At 37.5% G+C, this 24,256-nt stretch overlaps 2 protein-coding genes across 3 annotated transcripts in view; one reads left to right on the top strand and one right to left on the bottom strand.

The window, feature by feature from the left end:
- Positions 1–924: 924 nt before the first annotated feature.
- On the bottom strand, positions 925–11,799 carry LOC125695443 (APAF1 interacting protein). 2 transcript variants are annotated; one of them, XM_048949865.1, is made up of 8 exons: positions 11,681–11,799; positions 11,322–11,422; positions 8,936–8,984; positions 7,682–7,799; positions 6,331–6,466; positions 3,598–3,765; positions 2,893–3,009; positions 925–1,626 (listed from the first exon to the last, which is right to left on the bottom strand). In XM_048949865.1, the coding sequence occupies exons 1-7, from the start codon at positions 11,735–11,737 to the stop codon at positions 2,910–2,912; spliced, it is 729 nt and encodes a 242-aa protein (XP_048805822.1). In that variant the 5' UTR covers positions 11,738–11,799; the 3' UTR covers positions 925–1,626; positions 2,893–2,909. The 2 variants fall into 2 exon arrangements, with proteins under 2 accessions (XP_048805822.1, XP_048805823.1); XM_048949866.1 differs by lacking the exon at positions 11,681–11,799 and having other exon boundaries at positions 7,682–7,854.
- Positions 11,800–11,846: 47 nt separating this feature from the next.
- The window catches only part of PDHX (pyruvate dehydrogenase complex component X), a 36,785-nt gene continuing 24,375 nt past the window's right edge, over positions 11,847–24,256 (top strand). Inside the window, exons 1-2 of the mRNA XM_048949853.1 lie at positions 11,847–12,026; positions 21,281–21,364. Coding sequence (XP_048805810.1) covers positions 11,888–12,026; positions 21,281–21,364 — 223 coding nt within the window. The 5' untranslated portion in view covers positions 11,847–11,887. The remainder of the gene's footprint in view (positions 12,027–21,280; positions 21,365–24,256) is intronic.

Here is a 24,256-nt window from a genome sequence, read left to right on the forward strand (position 1 = left end):
AATGTGCTCTCTTGTGCCCCGCATAGAAAGATAGGCTGCAGTTGCCACAAAGATGTGGAAACACAAGACATGTTGTTGATGACAAACTGGCAGCATAGCAGCAACAGCTCTGTTGACTACACCAGTGCACAAGTAACCACATCTTACTGTTTAGAATCAGCTGTTGCCCAGCATGGGTCGGCTCTCATCAGCAAGCACTTGTCTTATAACATGATGCCTTACTGAAAATGAGTTTTGCTGGAGCCCAGCATTAGACTGTTAGATGGGCACTAAAATATCCTCCAAGACAAAACAGGATATTTTTTGCATGAATTTAGCATAATGCTATTACCAGTAAATAGAAGAACCACCAGTGTATGTTGCCTTAAAATCAGTGGTCTGATGTACACAACTAAAGAAAGCCAATGCTCTGAATAGGGTAAAAAATCCAAGTTTCTTCCTGACTTCTTGGTTTAGCCAAATAACTTTCCACGAGTAGCTGAGTAAGTCTGATTAGTTATCCTCATCAAATAGAGTCTTCTCCATTTCTGATTTTAGTTATGTCCTCTTTTGCCCCAGCTCTGGCACTCTGAACCCACTTCTGAGTTAACTTTTTAACAGTGGCTGATTAGGAAACAATATAATTATTTTCTTTTTACCCCCTGCAGTAGTTTCTCTTAGGTTAATGAGTTAATTCACTTCACAGAAGCTCAAACAAGTGCCAAAGATGATGCAAGGAAAATGGTGGGAATGTATGGCCCCTAGCAGAAAACAGGAGGGAAAACAAGACCTCTACTTTCTGGCAATGTAAGTTGTCAATTGGTGTTCTTCCTTAGGATGAGTCTCAATACTCAGACAGAAAGTTGGTCAGTTGTGGCTTAGACAGATGCCACTGGGGCTATTCCATGAGGTTTTAAAATAAAGACACTAAGACACATAAACATATAAAGCTAAACTTTAATGAGCTGCTTGAGTAAATTGAAATGAGTTTGGCTTATAGAATAAAAAAACTGTTTTAAACAATTGCATTGAAAGTGACTGAATTTAAAGAGGTAAAGAATAGCTAAGACCTGGAGGAATATCTCAGTAACAACTTCCAAATGCATGCTACAAAATTATGTGATTTTCCTACACAGAATAACAATGAAAATATGACTTAAAAATACATATGCTACAGGCTTAATTTCACAGAAATTAATGTAGCATAAATTAATCAGTAGTTTAAGCAATCATTTTAAATGTAACTTTTAATTAAAAGGAGGTCCTCATATCCTTCCAACGTATAAGGACTGCTTTATCTTTCAGAAATTCAGATCTATAACAAGTCAAACGATGCAGCAGTAGAGCAGGATCAGCAAATGCAAATCTGTTAAAATACTAATTTTTAAATCACGCAAGCAATATGTCACATTAGTTCTCTGTAGCAATTTGAATGTGAATTTTCATTCCTCCTGAAGTAGCTTTTGCCAGTACTCATAAACAGCAAAGATTGTGCAGGATCTCTTTGTTTTAACTCTTTCTTCTTTGATACGCTGGTCAAAATTGGCTGCCAACATCTGTCAATTCAGCTGAATACAACAGCACCCCCTTCTGGCTTCAACAGTGCGAGGTGGAAACTGGAACTCCCATGATCACATAAGAAGAAATCTGTGTAGGGAAAACAAGATATATACAAAGATTTGTGTGGTTTAATGATCATGGTGAAGAAAGGTCAGAGGTTGGACTGGGTGATCTTAGCACCCTTTTCCAACATTAATGATTCTATACTCTAAAATTAGGTATTTAGCCATAAGAAATGGGCAAAGGAAAATTAATTCTGCTAAAGAACAATTTTAGAAATTTTCTCAGAGGCCATGGGGCAGCTCTGTGCAGATGTGGTAGGCAGATGTCCCTGCATGCAGTGGCAGCACTCCAAATACCTGTTCGCACAAGGACTCATTTGACAGTAAGCGTTCTGTCCCACTGCTTCCTCCTCTGGCGTGGGCATAACAGCTAGTGCCCTGAGTACGTGGCTGTTTAATGCTCACACTGCCTAAGCACCCATTTTTCATCTCTTCTGATGCAAACACAGTGGGTAGAGAGAATTATCTGATGGGTCAACTCTGTGCAATGGGTTAGTCCTTTCTGTTCAGACCACTACTTTGGTCCAGGACTCCTTTATAATCTTAGTAGCAGTATCTTTAAGCTTGCTTAGATTTACAAGAAGAGGGATGCCAAACTCTGAAATATTGTGCTACCACTGTGTTTTGCCCTACTGTGCTGTAAAAAGCTTATGTGTCAATTGTTTCAGAGTGCCTTCTCCTTCAATTACATAAAATACTGCCTGATCATATTACATATATACTTTTACTTAAAAATACTGGTTATGAAAACCTTGAAAACATTGATCATTGCTGCATTAGAAAAAAGAAATTCACAGTTAGCATCACTTGGTATGAATATGATACTAATTAATTCAGCTTATTCAAATTGCAACAAGTAATTTCTGCTCAAGAGCAGAAAACTACACCAAATAAGTAGCACTGAGAAAAGACTGAAATAAGAACTTGATACTGCAAGCTGAGGAACAGAAGCATGTGTTCAGACATCTCTGTAAAAATTAGCATATTAGGATGAGGTCCTTTTCTTTCACTGTTTTCATTCTGATAATGCTTGATCTACCTTGGTTTTGAAAGGTAATTGCACTCCGAGCTGTACCTAAGTGTTAAAATAGGCACAGGACATACTTAATATATATCCTTTCAGTGCACTGGATGGTAAGGAAGCATGATTTCGGGCGTGGACACAACTACAATGGTAACAGAGCAGGGAGAAGTTTCTGTTCTGGTAATCAAGTGGGAAAGCAGACGGAACAGATGGCATTATCTATAGTCTTTCCCTGCAAACAGATAATATCTACAGATAAACTCACACCTGAATACTGCTGTCATTCACAAGATCCCATTTTCTCCTGCTGGATGTTTTGAAGGATCTAGCCCATGCTGCTTCATCTGCACTGCAATATCAAATAGGTAGTCGTAACATTCACACCTAGAATTAAAAGGAAAAATAGGTGAAGAGTAAAGTTAGGTTCAATTCATTCAAGTCTTACTGCTTTTTGTGATAACAGTTATCTTCCTTGAGCTGTACATCATCAATGTGACAGTCTGACTGGATAGCTGTTATCATTTATTTCCATCGCAGCTGTATGAAATATCAAGGACACCCTAGTGCCCAGCATTTCAGCTACATGATCCTGATGTGTTGCACTTTCAGTAGTAAATGAAGAATGTAATTTCCAATGCCCCTGTACCTCCTCCCCAACCACAAAAAAAAGGGACTAGAGAAAACTGTATGAACAGTATTGGCAGGTGTCATATACAAGCAGAGAATGTCTTAAAGTTTCATACTTGTCCATGTGAAAAGAAAATGCTGTGAATTCTATCATTCAGAATAGATTGGAAAGAAAAATCAAACAGTGAAATAATGGATGAACCTAGTGAAGCCATAAATTCAATGAGGCCAAAAGGTTTATGAATATTCTGAATCACTGACAATGGCCGGAGATAAACAAAACAGCAATCAATCAAATTTTGAGGTATAATGGTAAAATACACCATGTTCCTTAATTGTACTCACATTGTTTTGGCTTTTTCCCATGTTTCTCCCCATACATAAACTCCATGACGTCTGACCAAAACAGCACAGGAATCTGGGTATTCTTCCATTGCTTTTGCCATTCTTTCTTTGAGATCCTTCTCTTCCGGTGTATTCTCAATAATGGGAACCACCAGTGTGTCATCATATCTAAGAGAAAAATAGATTTAAATATATCTTAAACATGAAACAAAATGTTTGGAAGAGATCTACCTTATACCTCAACTCTTCCATTAGAAAGAGCTTCTCCTTTGCATAAAGGTATTAACAGATTCTCAGCACTAGAGATTTTTAAGCCTCTCTTGTGAGTCACACTGCAGTAAAAGAATTGAGGAATGTATCCCACTTTCATGACCTGCTGGCAGTATCTGAACCATACTTGAGGCACAAAAAGAAAATAACACTTTAATGTATTAGATATAGTTGTTTGTTCACGTATCATCACTTTGTAGTTAGGTCCTTTTGCAACTTTTTCAGACTTTCTTCATCCTGTATTGGCATCGCGTACAAGCTTGATCTCAGATTAAATTATTCAAAAGAATCATATCACAAAGAAGGAAACAAAACTGTTTGCTGGAGCGCAGAAAAAAATTGAATTTAGGTAGTCCAAAAAGCCCCTGGAAAAAAAGATTGTCCTTCTAAGGCATATAAATAGAAAGTAAGTGTCAACACATGAAAAATAAATTCTTCTCTGATAGAGTGGTTGGTGGGCTACATGTGATCTTAAGAAAGCCTGAGAACCCCAGTTCCAAAGACAAGATGATGCATGTTCCTCAGTGGAACTTGCCTAAGAGTTTCTTGTGAAGGAGATTGGGATATTTGGCATTGTTTGAACCTTAATTAACACTGGCAGAAACTTGTTTAAATAGTTTTTAATAAGTCCCCAGTTCACATTCGGATTTATCATTGAGATCTCGTTGATATTTCAAGAGTGGATGCTAGCAGAACTTATAAAAAACACAGAGGGGAAGCAATGGTAGAATTAATATAGCCTGTACCTCTTATTAAATATTTACAAAATGTAGAGGTCTCATGTCTTACAGTTTTCAATGCTGATGCTTTTCCCAAAGAAGTGTATAAATTAGTGAGGAAAGAAAATTCAGTGTTTGTAGGTTTACTTCATCTTTTTACTTGTCTCTCATATATACTAGTCATTAAATTTAGATTTGGAGTGAGTGCTACCAGTTAGGACATTACAACTAAGGGATTGGTTTCCTAGTTTCTACTCTGTGCTCAGACATTAGTTTGGAAGCAAGTATAAACATCACAAATTGATTCCTAATCATAACCTTTTTTTGTAAGAATCGTTAGCTATAATAATAAAACCCACAGAAGACTCTGAAGGAGTTAAACTGTAGAGATAAAAAAATATTTTACTGAAACATAAGGAGCCTGCATTGAGACAAAAGTTCATATAAAATACTTTGAGACAGTCTGAGATTTTGAAAGCTGTTTACTACAGATTTAATTCTACAGAAGCCAAAGGTAAAATTATTCAGGGATCATATTTAGGCCAGGAAATACTTCTGATTATCCTACCCATAACAGATTGCTTCCAGAATTTCTTTTGAATTCAGTGTGCAGTCTGGTGTGAGACAAGGCAATGGAATCTTGGATGGATGCATATGTACTTAGCAAACATGTAATCTGGAGCTTTGATTTTTTAATTTTCTTTTTTTTTTTTTTTTTTCTGATATGACAGCAGGATGACACAGGACAATTTGTAGATACGGAATGCAATAAATACAGTGTTTCCTGACTAACATACAGGAATTTTGGAAATTCACAGTGCAAATCCAAAAAAAGGAAACTGTTGGTGTCGCTTTTTTCCCCAAACCAGTGTCAGACAGTTCCAGTATAAGGGATGTTTTTACTAGGAAGCTATGCCACATGAAAAACACAAATGCTAATGCTAACAAGAAGGTAAAGCTGGCAAGTCTACCAAAACTCCAAATAAAATATGTCCAGGCATCAGGCATAAAATCACATGCCAAACACATTGTTTGCTCCCTTGCCAAAGGGCAATTGTTATTTACAAAAATTTACATCAAAAAGTGGAAAGAATTTAGCATTTCAATTTTTCATCTAATTGTCACATATTATATAAAAGATGTTTGCTGGTCTCAATTCAACACTGTGGGTGGAGTCCTCAAAACAAGCCATCACACATAATTTGGAATAACTCAGCACTTACCTCAGAGCTCATCCTCGGAAAGTAATAACATTATCTTTAATGAGATGTTTATTCTGATTTTTCTTTCAGAAAAGTCCGTCAAGTAAAATCTGAAATCCTCAACTCTCTTAACTTGCTGTAAACTAGCGCAAGCAATGATATGTGAAGTCCACCCAAACACAGTTGCACTTTATCAATTCAGGCTAATGTTGGCTGGATACAGTTTAAGTTTAACATTGTATAGATGTGTTAACAACTCTGTTCTTGAGATATTTGTCAAGACCTGGCTCTTTATTTAGTTTGTTTCTACAGCTCAGTGGACCGCAGTAACTTTGACTTGGCAAGATTTTATCTCAGATCTCTTCTATAGGCTTGAGACCTTTGTAGGAGAAGACAATGATTGATTTATTCCAGAGGTCTTGTTACTACTCATTTATAATACTTTATATTATACACTTGAACACACATAACTCAAATTACTTATCATCTGTTTTGCTGCAAACAAGCAATCAAATAGCACATCTCTGCTCTTAAAAATGTACCGGTAATAGCCTCCTGAAGAACACTTCTGGATTCCTTTTATCATCTCCTGATGGGTAATAGTGAACTCACTCCCTGGGTAAAGAAGGGTAGCCATAACAGCAGCCTTGGAATGAGTATGTATCACTGCACCTGCTCCTACAAAGAGAAAATATATACATATATATGTGAAAGGCATTTATTAAGAAAAAAAAAACATTACTGTATTTGATTCATTTTCTTTGGCTAGGCATTGTAGCAAGTGGTGATCTACTGTATCAGAAGAAAAAATGCACAGCAGCCTAAATAAAGGTAGGAAATAATTGCTCATCTATAAAGGGTAATTATAGATTATTTTAGGACAGCAGTGTCAACTTTTACTTAGTGACAAATTTCAGGAGAAAAACCATTTGCACAAAAGCAAGGAGAAACACTGTATAGTTTTTTTTGTTTGTTTTTGTTTTTAAATTGCTATAAAAACTAAAACACTCTAATAATTTTATCAGAAATTCGTGATTCTGAAAACTTCCCGAACTTATTTGTAACAGTTAAATACTCCTACTTTATGCAAGCAGTATTTCTCAATTATCCATTGATTCTCTGAAAAAAAAACAAGCAAAAAAAATTATCTGCTTGTCCCATGATGGAAAGATATTAAATAATTGTAATTAACTCTACGAACGTGGCTGCAGTGTTGCCAAAAATATGAATTTTCCTCAGGTACGTAGAGAAGTTTCTTATGCAGGAAGACTAGATGAGCCTCCTTAAATCCTTTTAAAAGTAACACATGTAAATCTTCCACAATAGAAAAATATCTCTATTGCTGTCAATCTGCAGACATTCCACTCAGTGCAGGTGTACAGATCATTTGCAGCTCAAGTACCTCCAACAGCTTTTCCCAAAGTGGGACTGCAAGCCGTGTTGCTACCTAAACATATCAAGGAATTGCATGAAATGAGCCTTCTTTAACATCTCTGACACCAGAAAAGGAAAAGGATGCTCAACTGGAAACTGGCACTAAAGAAAAGATTCATATTTTGTTCACTTAATAATTTAGAACCTTTGACAATAGCCAAGGCATGTCAAAGACTTCCCATTCCCTCCAACAAATTATTAATAGACTGGGATAAAAATCAGTGCCGAAAAGATGATCTCAGGTGCAGCTATGTAGGAAGCTGTAGAAGTGGCTTACAGATGTTACTATGGATTACATTCTATTGTATGTGTGCCTGTACAAATTTATTTATTTCACAGGCTCGTGTCTTTTTCACTGTGACTTTTATGTTTAAAGAATCTGGCACTGAATTTTAATTTTGTTGACAATGTACATACGGTGTTTCAGTCAACAGTAAGGCAAAAAGATTTGCCACATACCTCTCATAGTGTAGGCGTTCATAAAAAGAGGTGTGCACTGGCTTTTCTTTAGTTTCTTGTGTGCTGGGGGACCACTGATGTCCTGCTCGTTCATGTCACAAACAAACATATCTTCTGGCTGTATCAGAGAAATTATTTTTACCTGTGATGCCCTGAAGAATTTCATTTTCCTTCTAAGGAGATATATACATACAGAAACACAACATATTTAATATAGAATGCAATTTCAACTTCGTAAAAATTCTGTAGTACGCTGTGTTCATTCTACCCACCAACACTAATTATCATTGCTGTCTAAGGTAAATGAACATTTGGTACTGTCTTGCAGTACTGCTGCTGAGGAGTACTAAAACTCAAACTTTCTAAGAAAGGAGATGGCCTATATCTAAATAACAGACCATGAAAAGCTCAAGAGAAAAAGTAGTAACTTACAAAAAAAAAAAAAAAAAAAAAAAAGCTTTACAGAAATGTTTCCTTTGTATTAAAAAGCTATAGCTGTTGAATTATCTACAGTAGAAATAAAACAGCCTCATTTTAAAAAAATAACAGAAAATACAGTTGCAAGAGATCTGCTTACTCATTATGCTCAATCCACTGCTGCCGCTAAAAAAGAGCAAGACATCACAGCCTTGCCATATTATGCCTTTTCCTGTCTTATTTGCTAATGTGGCTAGCAAGCACTATGCAAAACTTCAAGTTTCTATAGGCAAAAAGATTCCTTTCACATTTCCTTGTATTTCCCCTCAGAGCTGTAAAACAATTCTTCCTATTGTCATAAAATAGTTATCATTTACCATTTTCCCCTCCACTTATATTTTAGGGGTTTTGCAGTTCCAGGAAAGGAAAGACATAAAACAGCCAACATCACCTTTTCTTGGAGAAAGCCTTTATTTACTAAGAAGACCAAGAGAAAAGATTTCCAATCACTCAAATCACAAGAAACAGAAAAGAGGTGTTAAAGCATAATATGTGTGTACTACAGTAACTTGAAACTCAGATAGCTAGAAAGCCATTTAATCTTGAAAAAGAAAAAAGCTGATCTAGAGTAACTTTCAGTCAAACTTTGCTTTATGCCATGCTGGCCACAGGCTTGCTTCGGTAGCTGAGTACTTAAGAGAAGAAATTCAGTTATTTCAGCAATGCAGACGATAGTATTGTAAGCCTTACTCTATGCAAGGAAAAATAAAACACTAAGCATAAGTAGTTTTACCCACCTGAAGATAAGCTCTGAGGTAGAAATAAAGTTAAACATACCTGTATTCTTTCCTTCTGGACTCCTGAAGGAGCAATATAGATTTCATTCCTAAGAAAATTTGAAGATAGGTAAAATATTAAAAACCACGTCTTTCTAACAGCATGAGCATTAGAGCTCTAGATTCACTGGAAAAGAAATAGCAAATCTAAACTGTGATAACAAATTTATCACTCTTCCATATATGTGGTCACAGGTAGATGGGGTTGTCTTTTGCTTTTGTTTGTTTTTTTTTTTTTAAATGCAGATGGATCACATAAGAGCTTAAAGGGATATCAAACAGTGCTTTCAACTTGACAAGAGATTCAAAATAGATGCAGAAAATGCAACTTTGTTTTCTCTGTAAAGGAAAACACAAAACCTTCCCCTGTAATAATCTCAAACTCGGCCCCTGGAATTCTGAAGAAAAAACAAAGAGAACAAAATAAATTGCAAGCAGACACTGACCTGTGGCAAAACTGGTACTTAAAAATCCACAGACTACCTATAAACAGTATCAACTGTCTCTTGTATTATACAATGTAAATACTTTCATTTTTGTTCTAACTGCCTAATCTACATATGGCTACAAAATGCATTTGTGTGTTCATTTGCACTGATTAAAAAATATCACTCAGTGCAATTAAGTGACAAATTCAAGTAGAAGTATATCCTTTCTTCCAATGTTTACATGATCAAAACCCATAAAAATATTGATTTAAATTTAAATAATCTTAAAGTGGTAACTGAAATATTTTCAATAACAACAAAGAAAATCAGATTGCTATCTTGTACTTAATCACTCTTTGGTTTACGGAGCAATGCTTTAAATTCAGGAGCACAGAGACATCTAGTGAATAATTAGTCAAGTTACAGGTGTATCTCTCGAGAAGTGTGAGATGTTTAAATATTTTTCTCTCGTCTAGAAATTTATCATTCAGAAGAAGTGAAACAGGACAGCTGACAAAGAATTCTAGATCCAATTTTAATAATGCTATCCCACATCTTGGCATCTTCACCCTGAGTAGTTCCAATGAAGAGTGCAGTCAGTAATGTTGATCAGGACGTAAGATAAAACTAGCTGCTAGAACTTCAGTTGTTCTTATGGAACAATTCTAGGCTAGTCTACTTGCTCTTTGACTCATGGCTGTTCATTCTGAAACATACCTAACACTAATGCAGGTATAAAAATGAGTACAGTCATTCAGATTACAATCATTAGCTACCATGTAAGATGTACTGGAAGCTACTCAAATATGTAGTCTGAGCTACGAAGTGAAAGAACTGTTGAAGAAAACTGTACTACTACATCAGTGTATTCTCTGCTGAAACCATGTGTCTTGTCAAAATGAACAAGAATTACATAGAAACAACAGAGAAAACAGCCTATATTCTGCCGCTGGTAAGAAATTAAGTGTTATGTAGATCTTTCTATAGATGAAGAACTTTAAAACCAAGAATCAATCCTCTTGTCACTCCTTTGATTACTTACTGCTGCTTTTTTTGCAAAACTATGCAGGGAAGTGAAGTGAATTGCATAAAGCCATTAGAAAACCACAAATATTGGTGTTTGGAGCTTTTATTTCAGATATATGTATATATGTGAAAAGTAATAGCTGTGTTGTTTCTTTTTTTAACATATACTGCATGCAACTGTATGTCAGAAAAAATGAGAGATCAGAAACTTTCAAGTTACAGTGTCCACGATTGGGCAGTGACAGACACTGGAAAGTATTTTGCAGAGTGAAGGTTTGTTTCTTTTCTTCAGCAGCCACTAGCAGGGGTTCTGTTTCCATTAGAAGCTTTGAAAGTATAAATAGGAGTAATGAATAGGAGTAGTTAAAGAGCAAAGTGGTGCTTCTCAGATATACACCAAAAATTGTTTTGCTGTGCGGGTGCCACTTCAATTATGTCAATAACAACTCCTTAGAAATTATCTCAGTAGAATAGAACTTTCTTTATTGAAGGAAATGCCTTGTCTGCGACAAATACAGGGTGGGATTAATCTCATATTATCACTGAAAGCTTTTTGTGTAATCTAATCTAGATTCCACAGTCAGTGGAATGAAAAGGGGAAAATGAATCGCTCCTTAAAAGCAAGTAGTTTACCTTAGAGACAGAAGAAGGATAGAAATAAGGTACTCTCTTAACTTGACTCTCTTTCTCCATTGAAAGAACCTCAATGATTAATTTAGGCCAAACATCTTCCCTTCTTTGCTTTAAATCTGCAGCAGCATTCATTTTCCCTTCTATCTTCTTCACTAGTTTCTGACTTTCAGACATCTGCCACAGAACAGAACTGCCCTCACCAATTACAGCCAAGCTTTCTCTGCAAACGTCACGGAATGATCTGAGTTGGAGAGGACCTTTAAAGGCTGTGCAGTTTGTTGCTCTTCCACCTTTACTTACCCATGTTTCAGGCTGATTCCTCCACCAGTTCCCGTTACCCAGCCTAAACCATAGAACAGCCTACAAAGTTCAGGGATAAGATTTCTTGGATGTAACTTATCCTAAAAACAAATTTAAAAAAAAACGACACATTAAAAGCCATCAGAAAACTAAGAATTTACAATCTGAAACTCAGTTTGAACGGGCTATAGTCATACTTCAGCACGACGGTGTTATTTATGACTTTAATTACAAGAAGACTGTCCTTTCTTTTAGGACACGTCTTCCTAAGGCCTGGCTCGTTCTGGACCAAGCGCTGCTACCGCAGCCGACCCGTCACAGCCGTACGGCGCGCGGTAGCACGGCTGCCCCTTCGTTACCTGCGCCGCGTCGCGGCCGTCGGCGAGGCGGAGGCCGGGACCGTTGGCGGCAGCCATGGCGCCGTCGTGCGCTGGGTCCTGCCGCCGGGAGGCGTGCCGCGGCGCTGCCTGCCCGGCGCTCCTCGCGCGGAGCCGGCCGTATTCCCGAACGCCCGCAGTCAGGCAGCGCTAGGGGCAGCCCCGCGACGGCGGCGAGGGCGAGGCAAGATGGCGGCCTCCTGGTGGCGGAGCGGCGGCGCCGGGGTGCTGAGGTTGCTGCGAGGCGGGCGGCCCGTGCCGGGCGCTGGGCTGGCCTTGCCCGCCCGGGGAGGCTGGAGGCTCCTGCACGGCACGCAGGAGCTGCTGGGTGAGTGCCGGGCTGCGGCCGGCCTGCCGCTGTGTGGGCAGCGGGGAGCCTCGGTGGGCCGGAGCCGTGCTACCTTGTTGGACCGGACCGGTGCTACCGGTGTGTGGGGCTGTGAGGCCCGGGGGATGAATGCAGGACGAAAGGAGCAGTTCCGTCCCACGGCACATTGAACAGGAGGCATTGGAGGTGGGCCTGCCAGGCTGGGCGCTGCTGCCTTGGTCTCCGCAGGTCCAAAGCATGAGTGCTTTTTGGTAACCTTGCTCCTGTATTTAGCCCAAAGCTGGTTGTTGTTCGTCAGATGTTAATTCTTTTAGTCTGTCGGGTTTCTCTCTCGAAATTATTTCTCTTCGGTTTTATTACTAATTGTTCTTACACATTCATTTCTCCTGCTCTCTAAGGTGTGAGGATGGGCCTCTAAAGAAGTTCAAACATTTTGTGTAATTTAAAAGGCCAAACTTAAGGTGTAGCATTGAAATGCTCTACTTAATTTCAGAGGCAGCTTCTTGGCTTCTCAGCCAGGTGAGGGCTGCCGTGCTGAGCTTCTCTGTTAGTTTGGTGTCACACTCTAAAGAGCACACCTTCAGTTCTTCAATTTCCTTTAAAATAGTTCTGCTTATTCTCATTCAGCAGACTGCAAGTGTATGTATTATTCTAGATAATGTTTTCTTACTCTTGTAGGAGTCCAAATATGTTTTTTTGTACATGTGTGATATCTGGGATGGAAGGTTAACACCCATCGCATCCAGAAGTTAAAATGTAAATGTGTACGTAGCATATAAATGTATGAATGTTTGAAAAAAGGATGTCAGATGAGGAGGGAAAGCAAAGGTCAGTTTCCAAGAAAACTCATCAATGCATTTGAAAGAGGAAGCAAGAAAGCATACAGCACAATTCAAATGAAATTACCAGCACTGAGCATGTAGGGACAGAAGTGAAAAAATCATGGCATAAAATGATGCAATTGTAATCTTGCAGGAGTATTGAAGAAATAATCTATGAGTTAATATGAGAAATAAGGCCTAGTCTGTTATGCAACAGAATACACCAACATCCAAGTTTGTATTGCTGCTGGTTTTTGGTTGAGCTTTCACTGAAAGCTAAATCAATGCACAGACATGTTGACTAAAGCTAAGCTAGGTGAAGGATGCAAGTTATTCAGAGAATAACTTCAGACAAGTTAGGTGTCATTCATGCAAATTAGTGTTGGAGCTATCAGCTGCATTACGCAGAACAGATGAGATGGAGGGAAAGCAGAAAGACATCTTCATTATCTTCCTGATCTGTATTAAAAAAAAAAAAACAAAAAAAAAACTACATGAAAGTATCTTCCTGAACTTTTTGTTTGTTTGCTTTCAGAGCCTGCAGTAAAGCAACCAGCTGAATAAATTATGAAATAGAAGGCTTAGGAAAAGTTTGTTTCATCAGGCACTCAGATTTGCTTTTGTCAGGTGTAACGGTGCTATCACTGTTGCAGATTGATTCTGTAAGGCTTTGGCATGCTATTGTATTTTTGTGGTTTTTATTTTTTCCAATCTTTTTTCCTATAAAGGAAACATGATCTCAAAAAATTTGTATAGGGTTGTTCAAACTGTGAAGGAAGGTGGGGAGTTATTGCAGTTGGCTGTCCTAACTGGAAGGATATTTATCTGAGATCCTTCAAGACCCTTTCAGGACTTGTGCCTGATGCTGAGTTTTAAATGCTGTTTTTGTTAGAGGTCTGAAAAACGTTTGTCAATCCAAATATGACTTGAAGACATAATTAGACATCAAACTAATTGCAGTGAGTTATGTGAATAACAGTAAGAATAAACACCTAGTATAGGATGGGATGTGGTAGTTTCCTAGGTCATAATCCTGCATTAAGAAGTCAAGGCTTTTGCAAACAGAATGTGAGCGAATCATCATCACATGGCAAAAGTTATACTGGGTTGATGAGCCAGGAGTGTCATCTGGAGGGCATGTGCTAATTCTTCTGCCACTCTATTTTGTACCGATAATACCTCAGCCAAGGCTTTGCTGTAGTTTTGAATGCTGTACATCAGGAAGGGGTACGGGCTGATGGGAGAGAACTCAGATGCGTGGGAGTTGTTAAAGACATAATAAATTGTCAAACAATTCAATTGAAATGTATTGGCTGTGTAACAGAAGGAATAACCAGAACGTAATTATTTGTAAGAGATAAGCAGTGAAATACAAATGGATGTATTACTGGGGGAAAACTTTCAGTGGTTTGAACGGCATTGCTCTGTTTTATCTCTTTGATTGCATTGTGCATCTCCATAAACAGGGATATGTGACATTCCAGCTGTATCTATAGGTAGTCAAAGCACCAGGGTGTAGATCTGCTTAATTGTAGTTGCAAATTGGTGTATGTTACGCTGAAGTTTCAGCAGGTAATAGACACTGTAGTAACCTTGTGGAGCTGTACAGTAAACTGTGGAGACAAGGTGCTGATGGACTTTCTTCGTAGAAGGAAGAAAAAAAGTATGAACTATTACTTTTTAAAGAATATTTTAAAATATCTTTTTATATTCTTCAGTTTTATCATTGCTGTCAGATTGTAGCAAGTCTTTTAAACCTTTGCTAACCAGAGGGTTTGGCTTGGGGATTAACGAAATACCTCACGAGTGGCACATGTTAAAGTGTTTGTCCTCAGTTCATCACAGGTTTTGTTTATTTTGTTTTGACAAAGCTGGAAGTGTTCCAGCTTTATTCCATAACAAAGGAGGTCAGATAAGGGACAATGAAATGGTGTCTTGTTGGATATGCTTAAATAGGAGGTACTCAGATTGTAGTCACCAGCCCATTATAGGTATCTCCTGACTTGTCTTCCATTTATTTGGTATAGGGTGTAAAGGACAAAGGAGGAGGCAGAAATCTCATCCCTAGATGCAGCGTTTTTATTGATGATATATTTTAAGAGTTGTATTCTTGGCTACATAGAAAATTATCTTTAAAATAGGAGGTACTGCTTACGTGAAAAAAAATTGTTGTTTTCTAAGCCTTTAACTCAGATAATTGGTTTATGACAACAGAAAGTTGATGGCAGTAAAATTAGCAGATGGTGATGAGAGCTGAGAAGTTTCATGTGTTCTAAATTCTCTTAAGTGAGTGAGCCTCACTTGTCTTTAATAGATTGTGTGAATTGTCTGAACTCTTTACTCACCAATAATGAAAGATCAACAATATTTATTTTCCAGAGTGCTTATAAGGACCGTACTGTACAGCACAATTAACCTGTATCCTGTTTGGATGCCTGATCACTAACCAGAAAGTGACTAAAATAGCTCTGAAGGGTAACCATTTTTGTAGCTGCTGTTCTTGTGTATCTGTGGAATAGGAAGCCTTAATTGCAGCACTTCTGAACCTGGCTGTGAACATAGATGTGTCTATATGCATGTGCCTCAAGTGAACACAAGGATTGGATTGTTCAGTGAGGCTGGGGGTGGAGAAATTGGAGTTTAGTTGCACCTCCTTTTTCCTTTCCTTTGCCATAAGTACTTTATTTGTAGTTAGCAGTTCCTTTAGTCTGGATTGAGTCCTGTCCTGCCTTCTGCAGGGTGTTTTGAGTGTCAGTGTTATTTATATTGCCGTGTGATGAGTCAGGTCAGGGAGCTATCATGAATGAAATCGTATTTCTTGTGATAAGATTAACTACCAGCAAAACCCATTCTCTAATCTGGATAACTGAACAGCATCATAAATATTAGCACTGTTGGTAGTATGAGTAAGTGGGTCAGAAGGCTGAACAGCTGCTTTCACGTGTCTCGTGGATTGATATTAAGGTTAACGTAGGACAAGAGGACGTGAAAGGCTAAGCTAATAAGTTTTCCTTAAATTAGCACAATTTGAAATGTAATTGATTCACTGCCTTGCAAAACTGTTGTGAGGGTTGGATTAGATGATCTCAGAGGTCTTTTCCAACCTCTGTGGTTCTGTATCTGTGATACATTGTAGGTGAAAGAAGCAGTGATTTTGCATAGAAATCACTTTGATTTCACAGTTGTGAAATTTTTTTAAGACACCAAAATGCTGTTAGTGAATGTGTTCTGTGGGAAGTTTTTTCATTGCACTTGTTGGCCATGTCTGTCATCCAAACATCAGAAAGCAACTAGAATGTCTTTTTTACTTGATAGGCCAGCAGAAGCAACCTAGCAACTGACCTTAAGTTTCATTGGTGGTATGAGTTTAAAAATAAATAAATAAAATGGAATGGAGGGAGAGAAGGGAAACGGTTGGATAGACCATGGCCAGCACATTTGTCTGCAGTGACAACGTGATTAGATGAGGACAGCATTTTGCTCTGGTAATACTGTTGACCTTTTTATGGTACGCATAAGAAAGTGAAAGATCAATGAGTAGTGTGTTGGAGTGAGAAACCACTGCAACCTTTATGAACTGCTTGTTTACCACGATACCTCTTCCCTGTTACAAATCTTCATACAAGTATACATAGAGTTGTCCAGTGACAAAAATAAAAAAATAGATAAAGTCTTTTCAGTTCTTTGCTTTTTTAGGTTTTGTGATATTTTTTCTGAGCTTTGGTGCAGGTAATCAGAAGTTTGTAATGTTTTTCTAAATAGCTGATTGCTTTATGTTGTATACCTTGGCAACTAATCAACAAGTAAGCTCATGTTTTCTTTTTAAATTGCGATCAGTGATGTGTCTGTTAAATTCTTTATTGTTGGAGTGCATCTGTGGATCAAGATGTTTCCATATGGCAGTTGTTTTGTAATTTAAGTGGCACGTCAAGCATTCAGGTGAACCATCTAACAGAAAACATCTGTGACATCAGCAGTCTTTTAGACTTAATTTTATTTTATTTTTTTTAAACTGGGGGGGACACGCTGCAGAATGTTACAGCCAGGTGTTTATTTGCAGAATGAAATCATTGCATAATTCCATATAAATGTAATATTCTATGTTTTGAAGTAAAATGTCAGCTACCTCCCAAGAAGTGATCAGCTTTGTCACCTGCAACTTACAGGGCTTTGCTGCATTCAGAGAAAGTGGAGCACAGCATTAATTTTCACAAACTTAAATTTTCTTGTGATGGTTTCTAAATAGGATTGCAGAATTGTGATGGTGGGGTGTATGTATTTGTTTCTGTTGATTAGAAGCAGTCATATACCTTCTACAGTAGGTTTGAGTGCTGCTCCTCAGTTGCAGTTACCATTGTTGCAGTGGGGCACAGTAATATAGAAAATGAGTTTCCAATTTTCAGACTTCAAGTGCGCCTTCATTTTTTGGATTCTTTCTTCTGCTTTGTCTCCTGTTTATTTTTCTAATGCATCACATGTGCTTGCTGCCAAGTCTTGTCTTCTAACTTGATTGGAAGAGACTATGGTTTGCAAAAGCTGCTTGTTATGTGACAGGGAAAATGTTAAAGTACTCCAAATTTGTTACTCAGTTTTGTATTTATGCCTTGGGATGGAGCATATTTTGGGGAATGGGTCAGGTAACTCTTCACTAAATTGAAGCGTTTGAGCCATCATATTTTAAAATGTTTTTTAAATCTCATTAGAAATATGGAATGCTTTCTTTTTCTTTTTCCTTGAAGCATGGTTAACAGTTGTAGATAATCCTACAGTTTTGTGGGATATGACTTCAAAACTGTTTTTGATTTATTTTTTGTCTATTTGGTTGTCAAAGTTGACCTGTCAAGCTAGGAAAATGAAACAGAGCATTTATTTACATTGTGTACATTTTCAAGTAATGTGTTTTCTATTGGCTGTTATCCATAATACATTTCAGTGAATGTACAGAGCATAAAGGGAATTGTAAACTCATGTTTTAACCTACAGTATTAGGAAGAAACTAGACATAGTATGAACACAGGCATTCAGAGGATAGCTTACATTCTCAATGTCATTTATTTCTTTTTTTGTGTATTGAACAAGAGATTGCAAAAAAGAAACTTTAAAAAAAAAAAAAAAAAAGATAATTCAGTTACAGAGTGCCACTGTTACCCACAACACAACACAATGATTATATATATATGTTATATATATATATATATATGTGATTTGTATATATACACCCTGGGCTCATTTCTACAGCTCAAGTGTTATGGGCAGCATGACCCTAATTGTGATGATGTCCTGGGGTCTGTGGGAAATAAATAGCTCACCTTCTGCTCTTGGTGCATTATAAAATGGCCAGGTCATTAATGCTTGCTGAGGTTACGAGATAGTTGCTGCATTGTTTAAAATTTGCATTAAAAATGCTTTGTATCCATAAATAATGAGAAAACCATTTATTTCTTTAACTCTACCCAACCTCTGAAATATTTACAGTTTAATACTTTTTATGAGTGTAATAATTAGTTCTTTCATAGTCCTGTAGCAATGAGACAGACAAAGGCAGATTTATTGGACATGTTAATATTAATTAATTACAGAAGGAAGGTGGATAATTTTAATTCCCTTAAAACATTGTGTATTAATTGAAGTTTCCCTTCTATCTTTATCTTCTCTGAGATCTTAACCAGGGTAATTCTTAGGACACAGAAGAAATGATGAGAAGCATTTTTGTTTCTGGCTTCTTGTCTTAAAACCCCAAATTTATTTTATTGCTCTTTTATTCTCAATAATGGGAAAAAAGGGATACCTGCTAAGTTTTTTAAGCTGTTCTGCTTACTCTTAAGCAAGACAAGATGTAAGAGAGAGATATATTGCTGCTTCCTAGTTATGATAAACTTTAATGCTGCTGACTGGGTACAAAGAAAAGGGAATATGAAGCAGAATTGATTCTTGCCTTTTTATACAGCGTTCCTCTTGTGTGTGTATTTTTTTGGTTTAATTGAATACAGATTCAGATAAATAATTCAGAAATGGGCCTTAAATTGATCAGATACTGGAAAACTGCACAAAATAGTACTTAAACAACTGTACTTTTTTGGTCTTGTAGCTATCCTTATAAGTTCAGAATGATGATATCCATTTATTACAAGCTGTATGTCAGAATGCTCCTCTGGTGCCTTGGATCAAATGTTGGGGGAGGCAGCATGCTGTGTGGCCAAGGAATGTGCTGCCTGGTGGGGCTCTGTGTTCCAAAGAATCCCACTTATGTGACATACAACTGGGCACTGTGCAATGCCACTTGGCTCTGTGTATGGGCGTACTGAGCCAATCCAGCTGACTGTGTGTTGCAGTGAGCTGCTGGCAAGCTGCATCTAGGAGGTGGCAGTGTCATGGCAAGAAAAGGCCAAGAATTTAGCTGCTCTGTGTATACAGACACTTATCTATTAGAAACATCTCTGTAATCATCTTTCAAGCTTTTTAACAGATGCCTAAGATAAAATCATTGAAATTTGAAGTTAGGCAACTTCAGTCTGCAGAGTTTCATAAAATCATAGAATGGTTGAAAAGGACTTCATAGATCATCGAGTTTCAACCCCCCTGCTCTGTGCAGGGTCTCCAACCACCAGACCAGGCTGCCCAGAGCCACATCCAGCCTGGCCTTGAATGCCTCCAGGGATGGGGCATCCACAGCTTCCTTGGGCAACCTGTTCCAGTGCGTCACCACCCTCTGTGTGAAAAACTTCCTCCTAATATCCAACCTAAACCTCCCCTGTCTCAGTTTGAAACCATTCTCTCAGTTCCCTCAACCTTTCCTCATATGAGAGGTACTCCAGTTAGGAAGTAGATAGGATTTCTTAGCAAAAAGGGTAAATAAACACTGGAACAGTTTATTGGTGGAGGATGTGGCTCATCATTGCTTGGAGTACTAGGATTATGGGAGCTTTGTTAGTTTAAAAAGTGTGCTTTAATCTTTCATCTGGAAAAAGTTCCACAACCTGCATTAAAGAAGAGGAGCACGTAGTGTTTGTGGTGGTTTTGAGAAAAAATCATTGATGCTTATGGTTCTACAAATCAGCACTCTGATTGCTTCAACTTTTGAACTTCAGGAGGATGAGGTTACGTGCTTTGTCTTGGCACGCTTTTAATGTTGCAGTTCAGCATTAAAGCAATGGTCCTAATTATAAGTACCTTAGCCTCTGTTTAGGTGTCAGAAGTTAGTCTAGCAGTTGGCTAGGTATGTTCCTTACAGTTCCACCACTCTGTCTTCATGCTTAAGAAATGTGAGGATAGATGAGTACTCTGAGACTGACAAGAAGATGCTTGATACTGTTCTCATGCGTTTGTGATTTTGCTGCATAACTTGGAAGGAAAACCAATAAATAACACTGAGGAATTTCTGGATGGAGCATACATCGGGGAGCAGGGAGCTATCCAGTTTCTTGTGGTGTAGATTGGCCTCTCTTAAGAACTGAGATACTATGTGTGCACATTTCACTTCTTTGGGCTTACATATATCTGACAGGCCTTACTTTCAGACACCATTTCCTGCTTACTTGTCTTTGAGACTTGTTCCATTTGCCCACATGGCCTGAAGTGAATAAGAGGCTGTAGCGTGGTATTTTAGCCAAGGTTTTGCTCAGAGGAGCTCTCACAGCAGCAGAGTGAAGAATAGGCAGGACCACATGTGGAAACACAAAAATAATGAAAATAGGCTTTGACTTAGTACGTATGCATCCGATACTCAAGAGGAAGGAGATGTTAGTTGCCTCAGCTTATGAATTTTGTGGCATTTCAGGGGAAGAAGAAAGACTCACAGCTTTATGATAGCTGCTTATTCTTCTAGTGGGTGTTTGTATTGTATGGTTGCTTTTTCAATCTACACGTGATGAAGTGTGTAATTTGAGCTTTAAGCAAGCTTTCAATTTCCTTCTGTTTACACTTCTGTCGGGCAAAAGTTCTATAACTGCTTCACTTCAATTCACCACAGCATTTTTCAGCAGGTTATACTGAAATTTGAAATACTAGTTTGTGTATTTTTCATAATGCATTGTCTTAATTGTGAGGGGGGAGCTTACATTAAAAACGAATTGCTTCAAAGCTTAAGCAGATGTACCTTCTTTATCAGTCATACAGTGTCCATACCATATTTTTACTGAAGACAAAACTCACTTTGCTTAACACGTTGTATGGTTTCGTTCTCAGGTTGGCTCTTCTCTATGTAACAGATTCTGTAGTTTATTTTGTTTTCTTTGATGTTCTTGGGAGTGCATTTAAAGTATATGCTTTGGAAAAAGAACTTTACAATAAGCTTTGGAAAAAGAACTTTGTCTTAATGATTGCATTTAGTTCAGCTGTCTTTCAGGTTCGTGTGCTTTTAGCCTCATTTGTGCTTGAAAGGTATTAAGTCTAGATTGTTGTTCTTATTATCTTAACAATGTTCTTATTTTACAGGTACACCTGCAATTAAAGTTTTAATGCCTGCACTTTCTCCTACAATGGAAGAAGGAAACATTGTGAAATGGTTAAAGAAGGAAGGTGAGACACCATTTTCCGCGTCCTCAGTTGCAATTCTTCAGCTTTATGTGCTGTAAGAATAAGTTCTTTGTTTCAGGCTGTATCTTAGCATTTTGAAGCAAAATGTTTGGTGTGTCTGTGCTTTCTTTTAGAACAATACCTCACTTTACAATTGTTGGCTTTGAATACTTTTTCTTCAGTTGTATTCTATAAGGTTGCTTTGACCACATTTTGAACATTTTCTATAAGGTTGTTCAAGGGTGTGAGTATTTGTTTGTGGCTTGTTTGTTTTTTCTTAATTCCCAGTGTTGTTGTGATTAACAGTAGCAGCTTTAAAGATATGACAGCCCTTTAGTTTGGGGAGGGGTCTCTGTTTCCTTATTCTGGTGGGTGATAAAATAGTTTAAGAATATGGTATTTTTATAGTTGTTCTTTAGGACTTACCTTCTGAACATCAGTTGCAATTTGTTGATCTAAATCTGCATTTTGATTGTTCTACCTGGATAAATGAGTTCTTTCTTCAAAGTGTAGGTAAGGCCTTCATCACTGAATTACCAAAGTACTTTATGTGTGTCTGTTTTGAATATTTTGGGATGTGAAAAGATGGCAAATCCATAGCTCAGAGGTTCTCTTGTAATGGACATGAACTCTTCCAGTAGGAGTATCTGCAAAACAAACTAGGAAAAATATGACAGTTTGTATATGGTAAATAATAATAATAATAATATATACATATATAAAAATGAATGAATTGGTTTTCTTCATAAATTGATCTTAGGATTCAGCAGCCATACAGTGATTTTTCACAGGATTCCCACTACATGCCAACCCCAACACAAGAAGAAAAAAAATATTTTAATTAAAATGAAATCTTGATTGTTGATTTGACTTTGTGATAAGCTATTTTAGCATTGTCGTTGCTCTACTTGCTATTTAGAAGTAAACCAAAATTAAGTAAGAGATATCAACATGTTAAGATCTATTTAAGATTTATTGGCACTGATGTGCTGCTGAACTTTTGGCAGTCTGGAAAAGGAGCATAATGATGACATTAAAAAAGAAAGTTAAGAGAAAAACCACATGCTTCTGTCTGCAAGAGGTGCTCATAGCAGTGTGATTCACCAATGAGTTGACCATCCATGTGAAGCAGCATTATTGAATAGAAATGGTTGATAACATGATATAAAAAAAACATTTAAAACCAGTTGACAGAAGTGATTGCATTTGAAGTGTATTTCCCAGCTTCCCCAGCAGGGGCCAGTAGAATACTAGTTGAATTATTTTTTTGCTCTTTGTTTAAGAATGAAATGTTTTTGTTTAACAGTTTCATGGTATGAGCAGATCATTTCAGTAAGGCAGAAAGAAAAACACTGAACTGAATTGACAGCTTTACTCTTTTCTTGTCACTGTTCATGCAGTTTCATATAACGTCCGGTGGGTAATAAAGTCCTTCACTTAAAAACTGTGTATCCAAAAATTTTTATTTATTATGTATGAATTTAATGTTGATGAAAGATGATAGATTAACAGCCCTGGAGATGAAAACCCCCTAATTACTCTGGGTAGGAAACAGAACAGGCAACAGCGCTAGCAGTTTCCCCATGCAGTGTAACTTGGTCTTCTGAGAAAGCACCTCCAGGGACTTCTATGCTCAGTCAACTTTGATTTAATTTGCAAAGAGCACTTCAAAGAATGCAGTTTGTATCTTGTGATTTGGATACTTGTCTGCTAGTAATTGAATAGAGAATTCAGGCTATTGAATGTCAGTTGGAAGGGATTTCCTAGAGGGAACGTCAGTTTCAGTAGAAATACTAATCATTCAGTCTAGCTACAAGAAATGACTGATTTAAGTTTTTTCTTTTAAATGTGAAAATAAAAAGAATTTTTGAATGTATCGTATATAATCTCAGAGAGCTAGCTACCATTAAGGCAACTCCTTTTGAAAAAGCTGCTTTCTCATTCAAAAACATAAAAACAAAGGTACGTTTTGCAAAGCTGTTCATCCCAATCATCTCTACTGGGAAAGCTGATTTGTAATTGACATCAAAGTGGGCCCTGTTTTGGAGCTATCACATTTTGCACTCTCTACTAAAAATGACTATGATCCTTTCTATTACAGTGAATCACTGAAACCCGTGAGATTTTGAAGCCAGCTATGAAGTATTCTTGATTAAAATTTCATTTGATCAATTGCCTTCCAAATCTGTGACTGCTTCTTGGCTGCAATGCTTATTGGGAACAGGGAAAAGAAAACAAACCAAACAAGTGGCAAAGTGGTTTACCCATCTCCTTGAAGACTTTTCCTCTTGTCTTCCCTGCATATGAGTCCTCAGCTTTATACAGACAGCCCCATGTACCCGAGTTATGAGTTTATATTCTAAGGGAGAAATGTGTGATATTTGTTTTGGCTCGCTTGTGCTGTTAGTCCTGGTAGAGTTAGTGCTGAGCAATCTGCAGTAGTGAGAGATCTTCTCAATGGTGCAGAACATTTTCAGACTGATTGCGGATTGCAAGAAGAGAATGAGCAAGCAGATAGGGTGTTCAGCTCCTTTCTTATCTCAGCTATATAGGTTATGGAATTTGCTCAACAATTTGATTTCTTAACAGCTGTCAGGTATTTACCTAATGGTCTGATATATAAGGCACTTGAATTAATAATCCAGTGGGATTGAGCTACTGATATAAAGCCTGGAAATTTGGCTTCTTGTTGTAGACTGTTTATGCTCTAGTTATTGCAAAGTGCAGTGCAGCAATTAGATTATTAAATTAAATAAATAGGTGCTACTTTGTGACCTCCCCTGCCAAGTTCCATAATGAGATTGTTTATGAATTCTAAAACTATGTAATTAATTGAGGTTTGAATGTCTCTGTTGCTTATTACTGCAGAGATCACAAAGATAATAAATACTTTAT

This window comes from Lagopus muta, chromosome 6 (genome assembly GCF_023343835.1).
Source record: "Lagopus muta isolate bLagMut1 chromosome 6, bLagMut1 primary, whole genome shotgun sequence".
NCBI lineage: Eukaryota > Metazoa > Chordata > Aves > Galliformes > Phasianidae > Lagopus > Lagopus muta.